The sequence below is a fragment of the Vulpes lagopus genome, chromosome 6 (genome assembly GCF_018345385.1).
Source record: "Vulpes lagopus strain Blue_001 chromosome 6, ASM1834538v1, whole genome shotgun sequence".
Classification (NCBI taxonomy): Eukaryota; Metazoa; Chordata; class Mammalia; order Carnivora; family Canidae; genus Vulpes; species Vulpes lagopus.
The window spans coordinates 116,094,113-116,118,759 of record NC_054829.1 but is presented as its reverse complement, the minus strand read 5'-3'; the positions used below and the strand labels follow the sequence as shown (position 1 = coordinate 116,118,759).

Genomic DNA, 24,647 nt, shown 5'->3' with positions numbered 1-24,647 from the left:
TGTATATCCCTTTAGACAGAAAGTCAAGAAACTAATATGAAATATAATTAAAGTCATTTTATTAATATGACAAAAATGCTTCTCCCTGAAATCCACAAATGTATATTCAGAGTGGTGAGCCACAGACATTAGGTCAACCCAGAAATACCAGGATAGCAAAGTGTTTTTGCTTTAGTGGATTTTTAAAAAAAACGAATGAACTTTTTTCTGAACATCATCTCTAGTCAGTTTATTCAATTGCTACATCCTCTTGTGTGTTTTGGATGGTTCTATCTATTAAATCTGGGGCAAAAGGAGATTTCATGGTTCTGGTGAAAGCCAGACTGTTTTTCAGCAGGTTCTTGTCTCCTGTTGTCCACATAAGAAGATTATTGTAGACCTCAATTCCTTAAATTATTTTCTAGATGCCGAGTTAATCTGCTTTTTGGTGTTGTAATGTCAGATCACAGAAAGAGTGATTATTCTGTCTTTCAGATCTTATTACAGTTTTTCATACTTAACTGAGATTTGTGTAAATGCAACTAGCAATGCAATTCAGATTAAGGGGTTGCAAGAAAATGGTATTAAACAAGGAAATGAGTTAGTAAGCCATGGAAAGGGATGGAGGAACCTTAAATACACATTACTAAGTGAAAGCAGCCAATCTGAAAAGGCTGCATACTATATCATTCCAAATACATAACATTCTGGGAAAAGCAAAACTGTGGAGACAGTAACAAAATCAGTATTGCTAGGGGTGAGTGGGGAGGGAGGAATAAATCAGTGGAGCACAGAGGAATTTTAGGGCAGTAAGAATACTCTGTATGATACTATGCCATTATACATTTATCCAAACTTATAGGGTGTATAACACCAAGAGAGGACCCTAATGTGAACGATGGACTTTGGATGATTCAGTGAAGGTCCATCAGTTGTAAAAAATGTACCACTGAGAGATGGTGATGATGAAAGCTGCGCATGTGTTGGGGCAGCGCATATATGGAAACTCCTAATTTTATGTGAACCTAAACCTGTTTTTTAAAAATGGTCTTTTAAAAAAATAGTAAAAAAGTAGAAATTTTTGCATATTTTTTGTTTCCCTTTCCATACATACCAGATCACCTGGATATCCGTCAACCCTCATCTTGTCCTAATAGAGATCTGGCCTTAGTATAATTCTTTCATTCCATTAAATATTTTTCTGATACAAAAGCTGCACATATTTATTGTGAAAATGTGAAAAATAATAAAAAACAAACATTACCTTATATTTACTCTCTTTGAAGAGATTCATTATATGATATCTGAAAAGATATATTTCCCTGGACTCAAAAGGAATTATATATTTTTAGACAGAACTCAGAGCAAATTGAAAACTTCAAATTCTGTTTAGAGAGAATAGAAAAGCATTGAGATCAAATAGTTCTAAATATCACTATTTTGGCATAGTAATAAAAAATGTCATTCTAAATTTATTTGCCACTATTTCAAATGTCATTCAAACCTTGTTTCTTTGCATTTTGCTTGATATATATTAAAAATCTGTACAAGAGATTCTACAAAAGGAAATATTATCTAACATTGTGCTTTAATAATTTACAAAAGTTGGTGATGTTTGCAATTCTGCCCATAGAAGTCAGCAAAGCAATTGTTTAAGAATTTGTTATTCGTAGTTTACCCCTGAAGCTGGCTAAATCTGTATTGATAATACTTAGGATCTCCTTTACCCTGACTTGAAGAGTCACCTCCGATAATCTTTCAAATGTGGGAAAATACTACAAGAGGCAAAAGAGAAGAAAAGATAACTGAGTTTAAGGGGGAGTCCATAAAGCTACCAAGTAGCTTTTTTTTTTTCCAAATCCTTCGATTCTAAGGATATGCAAAAATCATCTAAATCTCACAGTTCCTTTTTCTGAACTATGTAGGAGACTCTTGTGTAGCCTTCTCTGAGCCAATTGAATACAGATGGTTCTTCAGAAGTTACAGTCTCTAAGGACAAGTCTCTCTCCCCTGACTAAATGTTTCTTTCCTGTTCTTGCCTGTCCTTATTATTCCTTTCATATCTGCCTTCCTTTCATCTCTTTGCCCTCTTGTCCCACACTCCTGTCCATCTGTCAAGGCTTTAGACAGACGGAGAAAATAATGCTTTCATGACATAGACCCAGAGACTCTGAGCTTGGAAAGGGCAGTGGAAGTGAAGCTCATTTCTGAGGCAAACAGATAACCTAATTTGCCCTATTCCACGTGTTCACTGTATTCTTTCCATAGAGACTGTGAGCTCAAAATACTAGCCTTGAAATGAAAACATAATGTGTTCCCTAGTGAAAAAGAGGTGATTTTTTCCCCATTTTTAGACACCTGTACCTATTTTATCTTATCAGTGGCCTGTAGGATCTTAGGCTTACCCCCCTCAAATAGCTATCATTTGGGTGTATCCGAGAAGGTTCTCACGCAGCATGCAGTTTTCAAAGTTCCTTGAAGAACACAAGAGGCATGGTGCCGAAAACATATGAAGGTCATTACCCCAAGAAGTTGAACATTCTAGGATATAGATTTAGATAAATTAATGGAGGAGAGCTTGGTGACAGGCTATTAAAGAAAGAGTTTGGATGTGCAAATGATGTCTGAAGCTATTCTGAGAGACAGAATATTGGACAGGATGGACTCTAGGTCTAATCCTCCAAATGTCAGTGGCAAGAAAGCTAGTCATTTATTAAGCTGCAAGAATGCAAATTGAAATTTCTTAATTCTCAATGATGCACTTTTTTTTTTTTGAAAAAAAGAGGGAAACATTCACCCTACCTATGTCTCAGTAGTCTTCTCTTTAAATTAGAAGAGCAATTTTAACTTACAGTAGGGCTGTCAGAAAGAGGTAAAGATATATAATCCAAAAGCAAGACGGTATTTTATAAAGCTAGAAGATACTCTAGGAGTCATCTGGCTGTACAGACCTCTTATTTTAAAAATAAGAAAACAGGGGATCCCTGGTGGCGCAACGGTTTAGCGCCTGCCTTTGGCCCGGGGCGCGATCCTGGAGACCTGGGATCGAGTCCCACATCGGGCTCCCAGTGCATGGAGCCTGCTTCTCCCTCTGCCTGTGTCTCTACCTCTCTCTCTCTCTCTCTCTCTCTCTCTCTCTCTGTGACTATCATAAATAAATAAAATAAAAAAAATTTTAAAAAAAAATAAGAAAACAAAACCTATTAGCCAAGGACTCATATGCTAAGCCTAGATTTACATGTCTTGGATCCCAGGCCCAGATATTCTAATGAGCCATACCTGATATCATTGAGGTATATCTGTAGCACTTGTTGTGTACTATGAGCATATAATCCTCCTAGCAGTAATATTAGGTAGGCTTATTCTCATCAAGAGGCTAAGTAAATTCTACAGGATCATATGGTAAGTAGGTGGTAGAAGCAGTGTTTGAACCCAAGAAGTCTGGCTTCAGATTTATGCTTTTAACCACTATACTATCCTGCCCCTTTTGTTATCAGGGAAAGGATCTGCTTACAGTTGAATTTCAATTTTTCTCATGAAGATAAAAAGGGATTAGAATGATAATCAAACCAACAACATTAAAATAAGTGTGCTACAACCTGTAGACAGGTTGTGACAAGGACCCCGTGTCATTGTTCGTTCCCTGGCTTGAGAGGTCTTCAGGGTTTTGAGTTCCTGCTCTATAAAGAAGGTAGCAGGTCCTTCTGGTAACTTTGTGGAGAGCCATGGTATTAGAAGAATGGCGCGATGAAGATGATTAAGCAAAACTAAGAGAAAATTACTAGAAAATGCAGACCAGACAAATGGCCTAGGTTGTGAAGTAACATAAGGCAAGGGTTTATGAGAGAACTAATATGGTTGTTTCATGGTGCAATGCAGACTTTTGCAGCCAAGAAAAGGCTGTCTTTAGCTGGTGCTCTCCTTCTTTCCCTGGAAGTACCACATATATTGGTAAAGTGGCATCCTATGACCACAATAAAAGAAATTGCCATTATCTCCACCTCTGATTATTTTCTGCACTGGGGCAACAGTCTTCTTTCAGCAAGAAATATTTACAGTGTTACGAAGATAAAGTGTTGTTTTTGTAACTTGTATGACTACCAGTTTTTGTTTCTTGATTGATGTTTCTGAGCGTGTGAACAAACCACACAGCTTTCTTTAAGATGAGACAATTTACTGATTATGATTTCTTGAATCATAGAGTTATTTAGGTGTTACTGCAGAGGTCGCTACTATTCAAGCATTGAAATAGTCTCTCTTTTTTCTGATCAATGGAGAAATGGTCATCCTATGTTGCACCAAATCTTTTTTTTTTTTTTTTTTAAAGATTTTACTATTTTTTTTTATTATTTATTTATGATAGTCACACACACACACATACACACACACACACACACAGTGAGAGAGAGAGAGAGAGGGGCAGAGACACAGGCGAGGGAGAAGCAGGCTCCATGCACCGGGAGCCCGATGTGGGATTCGATCCCGGGTCTCCAGGATCGCGCCCTGGGCCAAAGGCAGGCGCCAAACCGCTGCGCCACCCAGGGATCCCCTGTTGCACCAAATCTTATAGAACAGTCTGAACTGAGGAATAGCATGAGGAAATTTCATCTAAAAAAATTGTATTAAAAGGAGAGCTTTATATGGAAACAGACATGAATTTAATTCTTCTGGATGCTATAATAAAATATTTCATTAGTCTTTCAGGAATGGAAGGCAGATGGATATTTAACTGACACTCTGCATAGAAGCCAGAGACTGAACATTTTATTAATTTTATCAGTTGCATAGTACCAAACTTGAAACCAAAGATTGAAGTTTTTATTCATTTTATCTATTCTCTTATGAGGGGAAAAGGATTAACTGTAACTGTTCCTTATCTGAATTTCTGATGTCTGAAATGGAAACTATTCTAGTCTGTGTAGCCTTTAAATAGTTTTTCTTTATTTTAGTCTGTGATGTGATTTTTTTCCCCCATCAAATCAATTCTTTATTTAAGGGAAAACATTCAAATTCTTCATGTCTTTTTTTTTTTTTTCAAGTAGGATTTTTGAAAGCCTAGAAATTCTTCTGTGGTAAGTAGTACTTACCTCAGGACATTGAAATGGGGAATTCTATTTTCCCCAAGTGTGCCAAATTAGAATATCATCTGGTTAATTTTCTTAATGGGCTAAAATTTTAGTGAAAGCCATAGAAATGGAACTGGGGTTTCTGAAAGTAAGAGAGTTTCCCAAGGGATGGTTATTGATACCTTGACTGGAACCAAAGCTAGAAATAGAACTCCATTCAGAAGGTAATAGGGAGTGCTGCCAAGTGACTTCCTTAAACCAGTCCATGGCACTATATAAATATGCTAATGAAATTAAAGATTCACAGATTATTTTTAGCAAGGTGTTAGTTCCAGTGGCCTGGAAATTTTCTCTCAGGTATTGATATTCTGCAACCCATGAGAATTCAATTACATATAATCAGACATTTTTCTCCTTCCAGCTCTGCAGGACATGATAACGTGCCCTTCAGACAAACAAGGAAAAATACCTCCTCTCTGTGGGTACCCGTCCATCTCTTTACATTCACTATAAACCAATCATTCTCAAACATAAATGTGTATCAAAAACACATGGAAAGTGCGTATACACAGACTGCTGAGCCCTATCTTTAGTTTCTAAATAAGAACCGCTGAGATGGGGTCTGAGAATTTACATTTCTAATACATGTCTAGGTACTGTTGATGCTGCTGGTTTGGGGACTACGTTTTTTTTTTTTTTTTTTAAGATTTTATTTATTCATGAGAGACACAGAGAGAGAGAGAGAGAGAGAGAGAGAGGCAGAGACACAGGCAGAGGGAAAAGCAGGCTCCATGCAGGGAGCCCGACGTCGTGGTTGGGGACTACATTTTGAGAAGCTATGTCCCCAACAGAGTAAGGGACAGTATAAACCAAATAAATTATTTTCATGTATAGTCAATCTTCTATGTCAGATTGCCACTTTAGAAAAAAATTAGCATTTCAACAAATTTCACTGCCGGAAAGGTTTTGTTTTGGCCTTAAGGAAACTATTGTTTATATAAGAGAGAGACAGCTCTTTTTGATCCTTTGGTCTGTCAGCATTAGCATTTAGCCAATAGCTCTTAATACAAACCAGTGACAAATGTCCATACCATTTTCAGAGCTGTCTCATACAGGTGGGCAGATTGCAAAAGATACTGGCTAAGGGTGAGTGGGGCCTAACCCTGCTTGTATCTAACTCCGCAAGCCTTGCATCCAACAGTAAGCTTCCTAACCCACAATTTTTGTGATTCACAAAAAGCCTAAATACTTTCCATTGAATTAAAGCAAATTCCTTGAATTAAACTTTAAACCTCTTGTTCTTAGAATGACTATCGGAAGCTCTCCATGCAATGCAAAGACTTTGTAGTGGGTGTGTTGGATCTTTGTCGAGATTCAGAAGAAGTAGAAGCTATTCTGAATGGAGATTTGGAATCCGCAGAGCCTCTAGAGGTACACAGGCATAAAGCTTCACTGAGTCGTGTCAAACTCGCTATTAAGTATGAAGTAAAAAAGGTGAGTGACCTGTTTTTATCCAGCAGCATAGTGGAATAAACGTGTAATATCAACTTTGCCATAATTCCAGGAAAATTTTTTAAATAATATAGATGTTATTGATAAAAGTTTTTTTCCTCCGTGAAAGAAATTAAGTGAAATATGAAAAAGTTGTGAGTCAAATATCTATCTTCTGTGACTCCCTCCACTTTTTGTCTGTTGTGAGACCTTGGATAAGTCATAAAACTTCTCTAAACTTCTCTAAACTTCAGTTTCCTCACATAAAAGGAGGAAACTCTTATATCTAAGTGTGATCTCAGTGGATTAAGATATGCAAAAGAATTTGTGAACTGCTTATTACAATGCAATTAAAAATAATAAAATGTTATTTTATATATTTTTGTAAGTCACTATTATAACTGTCTCATTAATCCTTGTGACAACTCTATGTTATTATCTGTTTCACCTATAAAATAGGTTAAATAGACGATGACATTTCTATTTTACAGGGAACTGCAGTTTGCCAAGCTTAAATAATATGTCTGAGGTAACAGAGCTGTGAATACCAGAAATAAAATTTATGATTACTTTTTACTCCGTTTATTGCAGATAAACTATTAAGTGTATGTATTTGCTGCTTGTATGGGGCTTTTAAATAATTCATGAAAACTGTAGTTATGTTTTACTATAATAAAAATCTCAGTTATTTATAATCTAGCAGCTTTTATACATTAGATAACTGATGGGTATTTTTGTTGTTGTTTTTTTTGTTTTTGTTTTTGTTTTTTTTTGTTTTTTGTTTTTTTTTGTACTCTAAGAGAAACTGATAAATCACTAGGAAGTAAACTGTTATCAGGAACAGATCTAGTTTCATGAACTGGTAAATCTCTGTATAGTTGAGTTTCCTCTCCTCCCTGCATGGTGCTTAAGAGGGCAGCCCTGAGCCAGTCTGCAGGGGTTCAAGTCCTGAGTTAATCATATATTCCCTGTGTGACCACAGGCAAGTCACCCAACCAGGTCACGCCTCCGTCTGCTCAGGTAGTAAAGTAGTGACCACAAAGGCAACTGCTTTTTCAGTTGTTTGAAGGTTATAAGAGCTAATGCATGCAAAGTAATTAACACAGCTATAGTACATGGTGATTGTTCAACGTGGATGAGCTGATAACATTTCTACATTATGAAAATTCATTTTCCGAATGACTCTTAAACAAGTTCAGCTTTTAGTCATCAAACACAGGTTTCATGTTCACTGTGCTGGCTCCAAGCCCCAGTGATAGACTCTAGACAATTGAAGCATAAAGGAATTTAGTAAGGGATATGAGGAGTCACACAAAATCATTAGGAGAACCATGAAACTGAGGCAAGTGTGGGCATCCTCGCAGCAAGTGAGCCTGAGAAAAACTTCCTCTCTTTCCTCTTCTCTCCTTGTATGCATGTGTGTGTGTGCGCACACACACACATACACAAATTCTACCACAATGTAGAGAACTTGCACATACAGTGTTCACAGGGTTTTAGCCAACTATTAATCACAGATCTCCCCTCAACTTAATAAGACAGGGAAATGTGAAGATTCTTAGTAACTACTGATGTAAAATAACTTTTCAAGGAATTATCAGTTAAAAGCAAATTGGCTCAACTGCCTTCCTCTCAGAGCATTCTTTTTTTAATTTAAATTTTTATTTTAAATTCCAGTTAGTTAACATATAGTGCAATATTAGTTCAGGTGTACAATTTAGTGATTAACCACTTCCATACAACACCCAGTGCTCATCACAGCAAGTGCACTCCTTAATCCTCCATCACCTGTTTAATCCATTCCCCCCCTCAATTTACCCATCTCCCCTCTGGTCACCATCAGTGTGTTCTCTCTAATAAAGAGTGTTTCTTGGTTAGCCTCCCTCTCTCTTTCTTTTTCCCTGTGCTTGATTGTTTGTTTCTTAAATTCCACATATGACTGAAATCCTATGGTATTTGTCTTTCTCTAGAGCATTCTTGCTAGCTGAGTTTTTGCTATATTGAAGGAAAGATAATTTTGAATAAGATTCATATTAAACCATTTTTAGAAAGCTGTCTGGACATTTATTCACAGATCTTGTAATACACATCTCTTTTCTTTGGCACCTGAGAGGAGAGAATTGATTTCAGTTGTCACTGGTACTTTATCATTACTTTGAAAGTGTCATATTAGCAGAGACAGCTCATCCATAGTTGTGCTTCTGTTAACCAAAGTGTCTTGAGACAGTGAATGTCTTCCTGGCATGTTAATTTTAAATAAATTGATGTATAGTTTACAATGTGTGAGGTGTCATTAATAATAAATTTGCTACCAGTCAACAAACTATCAGGAAACAACAAAAATCATATATGAAACTGAAAGGAGATTTAGGGCTTTGCAAGTATTTCTGGGTTTGTTTAATGCTGTAAAAGGATATTAGTTAAAGTAGTTGCTTTGGAAGCTTCACTCAGTTAATGTATATAAAAACTTTCTTCTTAGAATGCCCAAAAAAAAAGCCCCAAAGACTTCCTTCGTTCTCCACTCAACACTTACATGTCTCCATCTAGCAAGGAGGAAAAATGCCCCATCCCTTCTGGTACTTCCTTTCCCTTCATCTCATTTCTAGTCCTGAAGTGAAATCGCTTCTTGGGTTACAGTGACGTGTGAACCCTACCCACTATGGCACTGAGGTAGTCTAAGGCCTACATGCAAGGCATTGGGATTTCAAAATGTATGTTATGGAATTTTTTTCCTCCTGATAATAAACATATTTATTCAAATCAACTCATAATTCCACCAAGGAAACCAGCTTTATGTAAGAGTAAGCCATTTCCCACAGAAGACTCAAAGTTTCTTCTGCTATGTGCCCGAAATATACCTCCAGCTGTGGTTCTGAGACTACGGCCTTATAGTACCCATAGCTCAGGTCTTCCCTTGGAATCAACCAGGAGTTCTAACCAGGCCTTACAGAGCTCAGTGGCAGTTAGTGAAGAAAATGAAAATCTAAAAGACCTGAATAGGAGAGATCTGAACATGTTTTTCTTTTTCTTTCTTTTCTTTCTTTCTTTTTTTTTTTTTTTTTTAGACAGAGGAATGAGAGAGTGCTGGTATATACACATGGGGGAGGGTCAGAGAGTGAGGAAGAGGGAGGGAGAAAGAATCCTAAGCAAGCTCCATGCTCAACATGGAGCCCGATGTGGGGCTCCATCTCACAACCTTGAGATCATGACCTGAGCTAAAATCAAGAGTCAGAGCCTAACTGACCCACCCAGGCACCGTGATTTGAATACGAATTTAATGTTTATATGAGAAAGGACTTTCTAATATGAAAGTAGTCAAAGTAATAACAAAGTAAAAATGTAAATAATCTGACCACATGCAACTTAGAACCTCTGTACACAGATCATAAAAAAGTGAAGGGCAAAGTGAGAAAGATAGAATTTCTCAATTCTAACACACAAAGGATTGATATTCTTAATATCCAAAGAGTTCAAAGAAAAATTTTAAAAGATATATATATATATTTATATATATATTTTTTTATTTTTTGACACAGAGAGAGCGAGCACGTGCAAAAATGCTAGAGCAGGCACAGGCAGAGGGAGAAGGAGAAGCAGGCTCCCTACTCAGGCTCATCTCAGGACCGTGGGATCATGACCTCAGCCAAAGGCAGACACTTAACTGACTGGGCCACCCAGGCATCCTCAAATTTTAAGAAAAATTTCTAGAATCCTGTAGAAAAATAAGCCAAAGACTTGAATAGGCAACTCACAGAAAATTCAGGTGGCTAACAAACATATTTAAAATTTTCAAACCCTTTAGTACTAAAGTAAATGCATCCTAGTATGCAAATACCATTTCCTGTCTCTCAAATTTTTAAAGAACAAAAAATATCCTCAATGCTGTTGATGAAATGAGCAATCTTATGCTATTGGTAAGGAACAAACAAAAATGTGTTCTCTATCAGGGAGTGGATGTTTCAGATTATCCCAGAATCATTTCTGAGGAGTCTCTAAGATAAATAATAAAACTGGAAGGATAGTAAATTTTATTACTGTTTGTAGAATTACCCATGTTACTCTACAGAAGAAAATGGAATAGGGTGAAAGATGAAATTTGATTTTTTGAGTGCAAAATATTAACCGTTAGGCAAAAATAGAAGAGAATGGAATAGGGTGAAAGATGAAATTTGATTTTTTGAGCGCAAAATATTAACTGTTAGGCAAAAACATCAATTATTTTCCACTTAGAATAATACTTCTCTCCCAAAGCTCTGAGTTTTAATTCTATCTGTTCCTCTGGCTTCTCTGTGACTTGAGGATGAACATTAATCCCTTCTCCCCCATAGAAATAATGAGAGCTTTACCTGCTTCTAGTAAGCTGTGTCTATTCTACGAAAGTCCTTGACAAAGATAAAAGATACTAAGAAGTTGAAGACTATCGAATGTGGAAAACTGGGCTGTTAACTTGTTAAAATATAACAAGTGAAATGCAAACCTCACAATTTGGACTAATATTTAACATTTTAAGTGTTTACACTGTATTGTACAAGTCATAGTGGGTTGAAGATCATTATATAATGCATATGGAAAGCACTGATTTCCATCAAAAGTACACCTTCAAATTTGAAGATTACCTGGAGGAGGAGGAGCAAGAAGATGGAGCCATACCACAACATTAATATTTCTGTCCTCAAGAGTTTAAAACCTAAGAAAGAAAGGCTGGACACTTACAAAAGCGAAATTATTCCATCAATTCTATGTGGACCCATGTCCACCAGTTTCTTAACTTCATCGGGATTTTCTGTCTTGCAGAAACCTTGGCCTATAAAAAAAGTGTCCCAAGTGGTAATCTGATTTGATGGCATTGTCTACTCCATCTATAGATTTCTCTGAATGCGCCATTCCCCAGTCTAAACTAAGCCAGCTGGAGTCACAGGACTACTTTTTATTTGCATCTGTCAAGCTTCTCACAAATGCAGATCCCTCAAACAGCAAGACATTCAGACCAACATTCAAATTAATACTATTATAAATGTTGATTATTTACCTTGGCAAGCATAAGGAGACTGTCTCCATTTAAAAAAAAAAAAAAAGATTTATTTAAGAGAAAGAGAGTGAGTGAGCAAGCCTGGGTGGGTGAGGGACTGAGGGAGAGAGAAAGAATCTCAAGCCGACTCCGCACCGAGTGCAGAGCCCAGTGGGGCTGCATCCCAGGACAACCCTGACATCATGGCTTGAGCCTAAATCAAGACTCAGATGATTAACTCGCTGAGTCACCCAGGTGTCCCTCCATTTTTTTTCACATTTATTGAGAGCCTACTGTGTCCTAGAGCAGGGACTGCTTATCACTTAATGCACATTGATGCTTCCATTTTCACCTTATTCTTCCAAATGCCTAACACAGTGCCTGGCAAAAACACAAGTACTTCCTAACAGGTTCATTGTTATTTTTTACTGTTTTTCAGAAGATAGTGATACCTTGATTTTTATGTTGCTAAACACACTTAAAAAATATATTGGCACTCATAGTTGATTTGTGAATGACCCTGAATAATTTCCAAGCTTGGGCAAAGTATATCTGGTCACTCAAAGACAGGCATATCCAGTCACAAATGGGCATCTGTTGATATAGGGACCTTTTCATGTGAGCCTGACTATACGTACGTTCTGCTATCTGTATAAGGACAGGTCTTTAATGAATTCCCAGTCCCTCTAAATAGATGCTGGCAGGTGACTTAGCAAAATCAGATAGCAAAATAAAATAAAATGTCAGGGCTGAAATAAGTATAATTTGCTCAGTTTTCCCTGGTTATAATTATAGTTACAAAAGAACTGTTGGAGACAAATGTTTGAGGTTTTTGACCTGTAATAGAGAAAGCAACAAAAAAAGGACAGATTACTGAAATAGGAAGGACGGGGCATTTGATGCCAGCTCCTAGAAGAAGTGGAACTATGGACCAAGCATAATTCTTACAGGTTTATTGGCTTTTTTTTTTTAAGATTTTATTTATTCATGAGAGACACTGAGAGAGAGAGAGAGGCAGAGTCACAGGCAGAGGGAGAAGCAGGCTCCATGCAGGGAGCCTGACGTGAGACTTGATCCCGGGTCTCCAGGATCATGCCCTGGGCTGAAGGCGACGCTAAACTGCTGAGCCACTGGGGCTGCCCGGTTCATTGGCTTTTTGCAGATCTTTGCAGAACTGCAGTGGTAGTACACATGTATTCATAGGGAGTATTATGAATGTATTTTTCATATATGTAGCATTTTAGGAATTGCTTATGAGACTTGACACATTTCTCTTTTAGCTATAGTCTACAATAAACCAAATGACTACTCTTCTTTCTATCTTGAACCAAATACAAGTAAACTGGCAGACAGCCAGATGGGACACATTTCCACAAAGGAAAGCATATGTCACCCAGATTCTGGAGAGGAATTTGTGAATTATGGAGAATTTCAATCAGGAAGAACTGTAATTAAGGACAGCATTAACTTTACCCTCTCATTTCCACTTTAATTCTAGTTCTAAAGCTATTTTGGAAAATGGAGGGAAGCTAAAGGAAGGTATATTCCAGAACCTTATATTCCAGGAAAATAGGCATTAATATCTTTAGGATGCACATGCACTCAGTAGCTGAAGTGTCCCTAATGGCACAGTAACCTCCCTCTCCCTCTGCCTCTCTTTCTGCCAACAGTTTGTGGCTCACCCCAACTGCCAGCAGCAGCTCCTGACAATCTGGTATGAGAACCTCTCAGGCCTACGGGAACAGACCATAGCTATCAAGTGTCTGGTTGTGCTGGTTGTGGCCTTGGGCCTTCCATTTCTTGCCATCGGCTACTGGATCGCACCTTGCAGCAGGGTACATGTTTTTCTCCATCCATTTCCTCTATGGTTGGTGTGCTATGTGCTTTTAGGACGAAAAAGGAAAAAACTCCCTACTTAAGGCTCTTATCAGTTTTACCCTGAATGTTAACTGACTCGGAAACACAAATTCTGCTTTTTAATGACTGGCTCAATTCAAATAAGGGATGAGAAAGGATCTGGTACTAGTGGGGTAGATCACATTTGAAGGCATATAATACTTAGCCTTTTAAGATAAAATCCCCAGGGTAGTCAAGAGGAAAAGCTGCTTGAGTGAAGTAGCACTTTGCTGATTCTATTGATAGCTTAATAAACAGAGAGTCAACTGAGTTGGCCTGTGTTAAGAGAACAACCCTACTGCAGTGGTACCAAGGAATAGTTAACCTGGGAACTGGAAGGACAACTCACTGGAATCTGTCAAGAGATCTGAGGCTGAGTGTATTAAGTACAGTCACAAACAGTGGTGTTAATTTAAAGAATTCAAGAAAAGTGCATGCTAGCTTCTCTCAGCCCTTTGTTCCTTCAGAAGATTCTAAAAAAAAAAAATGGGGTTTGGGGGCTTTGGATTTTGTAGATTGTTTATTTAGTTTTGATTGAATCATTTTGTTCCCTACCTTTATTCCTCTCTCAACTTGCCAGCATAGACTCAATTGAATTGTGCCTAAGAGATCCTCTGAACAAGATATGGGAAGGAATACTAGTCATGCTAACAGAATCTGTATTAGGTTAGTAAAGGGCACTGCCAGGGAGAAGAAGCCATTGTGAGATCCTTTAATCCTGTTTTTATATTCCAAAATCTGGTTTGTTTAAGTCAGAGGCAGTTTCAGGAAAAATGAGTCAAGGCCACTTGCAAATGGTCCTGGAAATCCGCCATCTCTTTGGTTCAAAGGTCTTTCTGGCAGAGTGAGTCCTGCTCTACAGGCACCATGCACATGTGAGAATATTCATCCGTCTCATTCCATTGTTGAGCTGCCCCTGTAATTTAAGGCAGAAAGTTTGTCATTCTGATCGGTTTTGATGACTCGACTAAGTTCCTTTATTATGTGTCATAGGAAAGTACCTTATGATTCCTCAAATAATCAACACTGAAGACTAAAATCTATAAATGATGAAAGAGCATGCATTAAAACAAAAATCATTTCCCATGCAAATAATTTCTCTTTCTGAGGGAAATGACTTGGAAAGTTCAGATTTCTAAGCGTTTGTCTCTTAGGACGGCTGTATCAGTTAAAACATTGAAGTCCGCACCTTTTTTCTCTTCACTTATAAAAGTTCAGCTCTTAGAAATGGTGTGGTGACCTCTCTGCCCATGGAGAGGGCTAAAGGAACCCACATTTATACCTGCCCTATACCACCTAGCCTGTGGCGAAAAGACGACATAACAAGAATTCCCCACATGTATCCCATTTTTAAGACCGCTATGCTACTTTATTTTCATGTTAATGTAAAGTTTTAAAAGATCAGCCTTGATGAGAATCAGACTTGGCAACTCCCAAGAAATCACTGTGTACTACGGATGAACTCCCCCAAATGTGCCTCTTTGCAGCTGCAGAGTAGCACGGCGATATGTAGATGTGTTGTTTATTTTTCTATGTCTAATATGGAAAATGTGACATTTGTTAGTCTGCATTCATGTTTAACTCCAGAAATGCTTAACATTCTTCGGTTATTTGTTGACATCAAATTAAGGTTCCAGACATACAAAAACATTTGTTTGAAGTTGCAATCTCTTAAATGTGAACCTTGGTACTTCCTAAGGTCATAGACTGAGTTTGAAAGTTGGTTCTGGGTATGTGGACTAGAAAACTTACTTGATAAATCTACCAAATGTATCTAATTCTTGAGCTACAGAAGCCCTTGGGATAGGCAGAGTTGTTTTTGATTTCTACTAGAACATGGGACTTTTAAGGACATCATATCACATGGGATTTTAAAGGAGTTACCTTAAAATAATTATGTACTGAACTTTAGAAATGCTTTTGTACTATTTATGTGATTTTCCAAACTCAGGGCTGACTTAATTAAGCTGACCTACTTAGAGGCTTTAGTTATTATATATCTCCTTTTTATTGAGCTAATAACATAAAATATTTACCCTTTCTAATATCTTCTGCCTTTTTAAATGTCTTACAAAGTACAACTTGATTTCAGAATATTTAGAAGTGAGAACTAAAATTGACTTCTGTAGTAAGAAAGTTTTTAATGTTCAAAGGCCTTGTTAGGTACTACAAACACATCATAACATTTCAGTTACAAATGAATGAGTCTCCAAACTCATAACATTTTAATTATAATGCAATAAAGAATACACACTACACATTTTGAGTTTCTTTTCCTAGATGCTCAAAACCTAGATGTTGATTGCATAGTCTTTCATGTAAAAATAAGAATAACCAGCATATGACTTGTGATTTTCAGAAATGCATCTGCGAATGCAGTCTACCCTAAGACAAATTGGATACTTAGAAAAATGAAGTTTGAAGACTTCTTAAAATTATTCTTGGAGGAAGCATCTCCTAAAAGGAGTAATTTTCATAATTTATAACTCTTCACAGAGGCAGAATTTTGAATGTATTCTCATTTCATCTCTTTTTTTTTAAATCCTGTATAGTAGTTTTCAAAAGCAGAAGCCAAGTTTTCCAAAGTAAAAGTTGTTTCTTCTTCTTCTTCTTCTTCTTCTTCTTCTTCTTCTTCTTCTTCGTGTTCTTCTACTTTTTTTGTTGTTTTACTACAGCTGGGGAAAATTCTGCGAAGCCCTTTTATGAAGTTTGTGGCACATGCTGCTTCTTTCATCATATTTCTGGGCCTGCTTGTATTCAATGCCTCAGACAGATTTGAAGGCATCACCACGCTGCCAAATATCACTGTTATTGACTATCCCAAGCAGATCTTCAGGGTGAAAACCACCCAGTTCACGTGGACTGAGATGCTAATTATGGTCTGGGTTCTTGGTGAGCTTTCTATTTTAGTGTTCTAATTTCTATCAAAAATAGTTTCATAATGATTGCCTTTTATATTTGAAATGTTATTGTGTGTTACATGGTGACATCATCATTGTAAGATAAGCAGGAGAGTAAAATAATTGAATAATTTGGCAGCTTGATAATACTAAAAGGTATCCCTTAACACTAAATAAAAACTTTTATGAGTAACATGAGCCTAATTATAAATATAACATGTTTCTAACTTCTATTATTGAATAAATATAAATTTTTTAAAAATGTGACTCGCTGTTATGATCAAATATTTAATTGAAATCCTTGTGAAATAACCCAGTAGCCATTTACTGATGATTAAAGAACATTTTTTGCTTTCATTTCAGAGGGGTTTTTTGTTGTTGTTGTTTTTCTGTTTGTTTTGTTTTAGGAGAGTTTCTGTTTTCAGAATATTTGTTACTTCACCTCACAATAGTCCACTTTTTTTTTCAAATATTTCATTAGCAAAGTGTAGTTGACATGCAATGTTATATAGTTTCAGGTGTACAACATAATGATTTGACAAGTCTATATATTACTCAGTGCACACTGCTGTAAGTGTAGTCACCATACAATGTTATTACAATATTAGTTACTATATTCCTTGTGCTATGCTTTTTATCTCCGTGACTTATTTATTTTATAAATTAGAAGTTTGAACCTCTTAATGTCCTTTATTTCTCCTATTCCACCCCCCCACCCCATTGGCCTCCCCTCTGGCAGCCACCACTTTGTTCTCTGTATTGAAGAGTCTGTTGTTCATTTGTTTTGATTTTTAGATTCCACATGTAAGTGAAACCACATGGTATTTCTCTGACTTATTTCGCTTAGAATATACCCTCTAAGTCCAACCATGTTGTTGCAAATCTAAGATTTCATTCATTTTTATGGCCGAGTAATATTCCAGCGCACCACATCTTTGTCCATTCATTGACCAGTGGGCAATTAGGTTGCTTTCATATCTTGGCTCACAAGAGCCCATTTTGAATAGCTGTGTTAAAGTTAAATCCTTTAAGCAATGAGAGAAAAAAATGGAGGTAGGAACAGTTTATCTATCCATCACTAACCCAGAGTCACTTTTATCTATTCTCTCTGCTTTACCCAGAGTGTTTTTGGTGTCTTCTCAATTCCTGAATTAATAGGTTGGTTAGTCCTCTCATTAGCTCCTGTGGCTTCTACCTAGGTCATATAATTATTTTATGAATTTTATTTTGAGCTATTACATTTTAAAAAATTCTGCAATATTGTCCCCTTACATGGTCAGAACATGTTGTTAAATTGGAAATTTTGCCCTCTTCTCCAAGAATGGCATTTTCTGCTTTCAGTTTCTTCACAGTGTCCTAGGGCCCCAGCTTAAGGGGTCCTTCTTTTTCCAGTGATATGCCTCACCTCCCTGGCATGATACTAGAAAGAGGACAAAAGGTAGGGGAATGATGTAAGTGTTCCTGCATGACTGAAAAACTGATCTTGTAAAAAGTCTGCAGGAAGTTTCTCATGTAAGGGTTTATTTCACCAATAATTGTTATGATGTGGGAACTGTTGGGATTCACAAAGGTGAATTTTCTCCTTTCCCCAAAAGTTTCCTAGAGAAAAATAATTTGACTTGAAGAATCTTCTTTGCTTATTCTCCTTCCTTCTTTTCTGACCACCTCTCTGCAGAAGTAGCACCATTTCAGGGTACCAAATGTAGAACTATGTTTCTTTGAAATCTAATGCCGACTTAGTTGAAGATTTTTCCTCAATTATTTAACTCTGTTAAGGGCCTTAGGGAGCTGTACAATAGTTGGTGCTTTGTGGTGCCTGGTGTGGTGCTTTATATGTTGGGTATTTTATAGGTGGGGACCGATAGTGGACAGAATAACAGCTTCTCAGTCTAAGCTGTAAGATGTAATCTGTACCTTCCCATGTGTGACAGGGATGATGTGGTCTGAGTGTAAGGAGCTCTGGCTGGAAGGACCTAGGGAATATATTTTGCAGTTGTGGAATGTACTGGACTTTGGGATGCTCTCCATCTTCATTGCTGCTTTCACGGCCAGATTCCTAGCTTTCCTTCAGGCGACAAAAGCACAGCAGTACGTGGACAGTTATGTCCAAGAGAGTGACCTCAGTGAAGTTACACTTCCACCAGAGATCCAGTACTTCACTTATGGTAAGTTATTAGCTGCAGGATCCCTTTATATGTCAGAAAAGGAATCGAAACCACATGTGGGAAAGAAATGTCAATTTTAATAGGAGATATGTGTTGAATGTATATGAGCAAAAGAGAGAGCATGTGCATTGGAACTATACGAAATTAAATTCATAGCGAAGCCATGACTCTTCCCTTCTTTGTTTGAGTTAATTTACTTCTCTGTGCCTCAGTTTTCAAATCTATAAAAAGATATTGCAGGGTAGGAGAAAATTCTCTTTAAACCTAACAACATAATTATTTTTTACATATTCTTAGGGTATGAAACTAAATTAGGAGGAAAAAGTAGCTTGATATACTGATTAGGTGGAAGATGAGTCCCTGAGAGCATGGTTCAGAGGAGATAAAATAGTAAAAGGTGCTGAACTGCTATACGGGTAGTGAACAAAAATTCAGCAGAGCCAGGAAGTAGGAGCTAAAGTGACATGAGAATGTAAGTTCTGGGGAACAGGCAGAGATACTGGGGCAGATGTCCTGCCCCTCAACACAATGTGGAAGGGAATTCATGCCTAACTTCTCTGTATCATGAAGAGCAGGGAGGCCCCAGCCGACAACCAGCATGCAAGGATATTGACACCTCCCTTGCCCAGCACAAACCAATGGTAAGCGATATGAGCCTCCCCTCCCTTGAGGCCAGACTGGGGAGGTGAGACTAGCAAATTTTCACGTAGTTGCACAATCTTAAATCTAGAAAGGACTTTAGAATTTTATTGCCTGCCCCTTATTTTGATGATAAGGATACTCAGGCACGGAGTTCAAATGTGTTCTGATTGTGAAGAATACTTCTTTATAAGTGTAATTCAGGCTTATATTTTTGTGATAAGTACAAGTGGCATGTTAACATTATTGAAGAAGACTGGGTGCCTGCTCCAAACTATAAAATGTATGTTTCACACATTGTGAAATTTAAACACATTATCTCTTACTGTCAGCAAGCAAAGATTTTTATATGCCGAGGAGACCAGATCAAATGAGTAAATGATTACCATTTATAATTAAAGAATTAGCTTAAATTGTATTTTTGTGTAATATCTATCTTGACTATTTCAATAACCCATTTACGTAAATTTATTCATGTATATCTAATGACTGTCATCTGGAGGGAAATTTGTGAGTTCAGAATTTACCTCTTATTGTGTGTATGATTTTGATCAAGCATTTAAGCTTTTTAAGTCTTGGCTTTTGTGTCTCTAAGGAGAGAATAATAATAACATCAAATCCATAGAGTTATAGGAAAGCACTGTGTCTGGTATACATTACACACCGAATAAATGTTGGTTTTTGTTGTTGCAAGTGTCTACAATGCATCCATTCTTCTGGGAGTGACTCGGTTGGCGCAAAATTAGCCATATAGTCTTTCACTGACCTTCCAGGGAAACCAGTATCCAGTAGTCTGCTGTGAAATTACTAAGTGACCTTGAAAGGGGTAGGGTCCTCATTTAGAATTTATACCCCCAATTTTTGCATCTCCGTAGCATTTCACATTTTCCAGGAACAAGTTATATTGCTCAGATATCACACCGACAGCACCATTGTGATTCAGTGACATTCTTACTTCTCATGATACAACATTTTACTTGCAAAAGCTGTTAGATGAACTAATTTCCCCCATGAAATATGGAAAAGAAGCTTTGTGCCAATTGAGCCTATAAGGTGACAAAAGATCTGGTCAATAAATCTAGTGACTGGGGGGACAAATTAGTCAAGTCTGTTGTTTTGTCATTCTGAAGGCACCGTTTGTGTCTAATGAAGGGTTTTAACATCTTTATCTTTTGTACTTGATTCCATTTCTACTCAATGTGAAACGGGCTTAGTATCTTTATCAGTGTTTCCTCCATTAAAAGATTCCATGTGAAGGTGGAATTCAGTTTAACATGAAAAACAGTGCCTGGCCAGTTAATTAAATCTAGAGTAGTTTCAACCGAGATCAAAACCACCAACCTGAAAAATAGATATTATTTAATAAGGTATTTATTTTGCATAGCTAGCAATGAGTAGAAAGTTCCATTTCTAATCTCTCTCTCTCTCTCTCTCTCTTTTCCTAGCCAGAGATAAATGGCTCCCTTCTGACCCTCAGATCATATCTGAAGGCCTCTATGCTATAGCTGTTGTGCTCAGCTTCTCTCGGATCGCATATATCCTTCCTGCAAATGAGAGCTTTGGTCCCTTGCAGATCTCTCTTGGAAGGACTGTGAAGGACATTTTCAAGTTCATGGTCCTCTTTATTATGGTGTTTCTTGCCTTTATGATTGGCATGTTCATACTATATTCTTACTATCTTGGAGCTAAAGTAAATGCTGCTTTTACCACGTAAGTAAAACATCTTATAAAAAAAAAGTGTGATGAGAAAATTTTTAACAAACCTAGATGAAGCATACACACACACACACACAAACACACACAGTTCAGTAATGGTAATAACAATGTTTTTAAGGGAAAAAGAAAAACCATTGAAAACAGTGCTTATGTGTGATTACGTTGCTCTAAAGGCTCATTTCTTTGAGCTTGGTAAATGTTGGACCACAGAACAGAATCAGACTTTAGAAAAATTCTAGACAAACTGGCTATGTTAAGAGAATTGGGTGGCAAATTTTTCATACTGGATGTCTCTTACATTATGTATGACATTAAATTTAGTTTCATCATTTTATAGCTATTACTATTTAAAAAAGAAGCATTGGCCTTTATTTTAACGTATCATTAAGCAGTACAGGAGTTGAGTAAAAAGAAATTATAGGTAAATGTTGTATAGCTCACTGTAACACTAAAACCACTTCCTTCCTGTGATCACACTGGTTTCTGCACTGGAGACTCACCTTGCCTGTGATGTCTTCCTTGATTAAACTTCCGTAGGCATTGTACCTTGAAGTTCCCTCAGCATGGAGACTTTCATTTGTGAGATCCTCTCACTCACTGGTGTTTAAATGGTCAGGATGTGGGCCCTCCTTTTGTACTGTAATCATTCCAGGTAGGGAGACCATAAGCCCTCCGTGCCTCCCTTTGTACCCTGTAATGCCACAACTGGAAAGAATGTAGACCTTCAATAAGTTCCCTGTAGACTAAAATAGAATATTAAGCCCTTTCAGGCATCTGAATTGTTTTGAAATGATTTTTTTTTCTCAAATAGTTATAAAGAGCAAGTCTTAGGGGGTAAAAGAGATCTGAAAAATGCTTTATTGTAATGAAAAAAAAAATTCTGTTAGAACCCACTAGGGGAGGGAAAGAGAGATCCTACACACAATGCCACCCCTTTGAACTCTGGGAGAACTTATTTTATACAACACATTGTCTTCATTGTTTTGTGTGAGAATGTGGCCACTTGATATGATGAAAGAATATAGGCTGGAAAACCAGACAGACCTGGACATAGATGCAGCATCTCTGCGGGTTTCTAGCTGTGGCTTTTGGTCGAGTTACTCAACAGTGTTAGTTTCCTTATTTTTAAAATAAACACAATAAGGTTGGAATCAGGTTGTTGTGAGGATTATATAAGGTTGTGTATAGAAAGTCTCTTGCCCACATTAATTGCTCAGTAACTGCCAGTGTCTTCTCCTTTTTCGCTGTCTGCCTCTTCCCACACATAGAGATTCTCAGGAATCTATATTCTTGAAGTTAGAGGTGAGAAAGTTTACAAAAGAGCAGGAGAAAGGAGTCAGAATTTGGGGATACTGTTAAACTAATGGCAGGGTACAAAGAAGTTATAGCTTCTTTTAGTTTCCTGCTACTGTCTATGCTATAACATCACACAATGAAATGTTTTGTAATAGAGAGTTAGCTGTATAGAAGTGGGAACCTTTCTATTCTGCCTTCTATCCTCAGGGTCTAGCACAATTTCTAGAACATAATTTCTAGCACAATTTCTAGAATGTATTCCATCAATATTTGTTGAATGATGGAATGAATAAATAAACTAGTGCTAAAACCTGTAAATCTATAGAACTGTTATTTAGAATATGTTATTTAAAAAACACTGCTTTCCATAAATGTTTCTCTGGAAAAAGGACTGACTTTTCAACCTTCTTTGTAATGGAATTCTACATGCATAGTTATTTAATTTAAGGATTATTTTTGTGTTCACAAATTGGTGATTACAACTTGTTTATATGCCAAAAACAGTTGGCAAAGTTCACTCAAGGGCTAAAAGTAGGTGATCAGTTTGGTGAGGGTCTAAGTGTTCATTGCTGTGATGGAAGACTCAGTAGATTATATAAATTAAAGGAAAAGAAGAGGCATCTTTCAATCTGTTGCCTCCCCTGCATTTCCAGTTCAGTATAACTTTCAGGTAGGAAATATATTTTTGTGGCAAAAAATTGATAGAGTGGTATCTACAGTGAAAAGCATGTCCCCTTCTTCACCGCTAGACCCCATGCACTTATTTCTTCTTAGTTCCCAGAGGCAATGGTTTCTTTTGGATACTTTCAGAGATATTTTATCCATAAACAAGAATATGGTGTTTTTAAACCCCTCTTTTTTAGTCAAATAGTAGAGTATTTCACATTTGCTGTCTCTTATTTTTTTCACTTATTATATCTCAGGTATCATTTTTAATAAACACATGTAGATCTGTCTCATTTTCTCAGTGGCTGCATGCCATTCATTATATAAATGTCAGAATTACTTACACACTCCTTTATTAATGGATATTTAGGTGTTTTTCATTCTTCCCTACTGGTGCCATGCAGGGAATATGTTTGTACATACTTTTTTTTTTTTTGAAGTGAGTATGTAATTTTAATTTTAATCCTGGCCTTGTTCTACTCCAAAAATCTTACTTAAATATCTAAACCACCTATAAAATCAACCCCCAAATTTCCATCTTTTAGGAGAAAGGAATGGGTATTGTGGCATGATTTCAGCTTTCCTCTACTGAGTTCAGAGAATTTTGGCTTGATGATAAATTCCAGAAAAGCTAGGCATTAGCACTATTATTTAATCACATACTCCTGAAAATCTGAGAGGATGATTTCTATAAATACTGTAATAAAATAATTATACTCTTGGGGTTTGTCATGATGATCTTTAATGATGGCATTTTACATCTGCACAGAATTCAGAACCTAACTTGTTTCTTTTGACAACCTAACTTGTTTCTTTTGACTTTTTCATACTGAAAACTGTCAGTTTATTTACAGTGTACCTTATTCTCTCAACAGTGTAGAAGAAAGTTTCAAGACTTTGTTTTGGTCGATATTTGGGTTGTCTGAAGTCACTTCTGTTGTGCTCAAATACGATCACAAATTCATAGAAAATATTGGATATGTTCTTTACGGAATATACAATGTAACTATGGTGGTCGTTTTACTCAACATGTTAATTGCCATGATTAATAGCTCATATCAAGAAATTGAGGTAAACTTGCTTTCTATCCATGGTGTCTATTCTTGCCATCTCATTCTAATAGCATGCTGCATCTGTTTTTGTGGCCTGTGGTAGATTTCCAGCCCTTCTAAATAAAGAGACTTATACCCAAACCAAGGAAGCTAGGACCTTTCTCTGTGTTTTCCTCCTGGATAGATAGGCTCACAGCCTCCAGGGTTTTCTAGGAGCACAGTAGGGGCCCCATAAATTTACGATCACTCTGCCTCCTCTCAGAGCATATTTCAGAAGTTTTGAAATTGAGGGCTAGAAGAAGTATTGGCTATAGGGAAATTATTCTCTCCTAGGTTGTCAGTCAACCATCTGAAAGATCCTCATAGAGGAATTACTACATGTCTGGCAGACATTGATGATGTTCTGTATCCAGTCAGAATTTTTAGTATTCTAGAAGTCACTTTACTTCGTGTTTTGAATTGGGCTTGGTTTGGTACTTTCCTTCAGCATTGTATATATGTTTTGCCATGTCCTCCAGGTTAGTGTTCAGTATCTCTTTAGTGCTTTGCTGTTTGTTAAATCTGCTGAGTCTCTCTGTGTGTTTTAGAAACATATAAAATAGTTTCTCAAAGCAGAAGTTAGGTCCCCCAGAAATGAAAACTCTGGTACTCTGAATACGTGCTTGAGTGTCGAAATGGCAGTGTGGGCAGTGTGAAACAAGCAAGCTAGCTTCTTCCACCTCTGGACCCCCTCCTCTTTATTTCTTCTCTTCATCACCATGGGCCAGAACTGA

General features: G+C 37.1%; 1 protein-coding gene across 3 annotated transcripts in view; it reads left to right on the top strand.

Annotated features, from left to right (window-relative positions):
- The window catches only part of TRPC3 (transient receptor potential cation channel subfamily C member 3), a 64,825-nt gene that overhangs the window by 18,115 nt on the left and 22,063 nt on the right, over positions 1 to 24,647 (top strand). For 2 of the 3 annotated variants that reach the window (XM_041759353.1, XM_041759352.1), the window contains exons 3-8: positions 6,351 to 6,539; positions 13,215 to 13,379; positions 16,116 to 16,332; positions 18,272 to 18,505; positions 20,590 to 20,854; positions 23,698 to 23,893. In XM_041759353.1, the coding sequence (XP_041615287.1) occupies positions 6,351 to 6,539; positions 13,215 to 13,379; positions 16,116 to 16,332; positions 18,272 to 18,505; positions 20,590 to 20,854; positions 23,698 to 23,893 (1,266 nt within the window). The remainder of the gene's footprint in view (positions 1 to 6,350; positions 6,540 to 13,214; positions 13,380 to 16,115; positions 16,333 to 18,271; positions 18,506 to 20,589; positions 20,855 to 23,697; positions 23,894 to 24,647) is intronic. The other variant, XM_041759354.1, reaches the window with a different exon arrangement.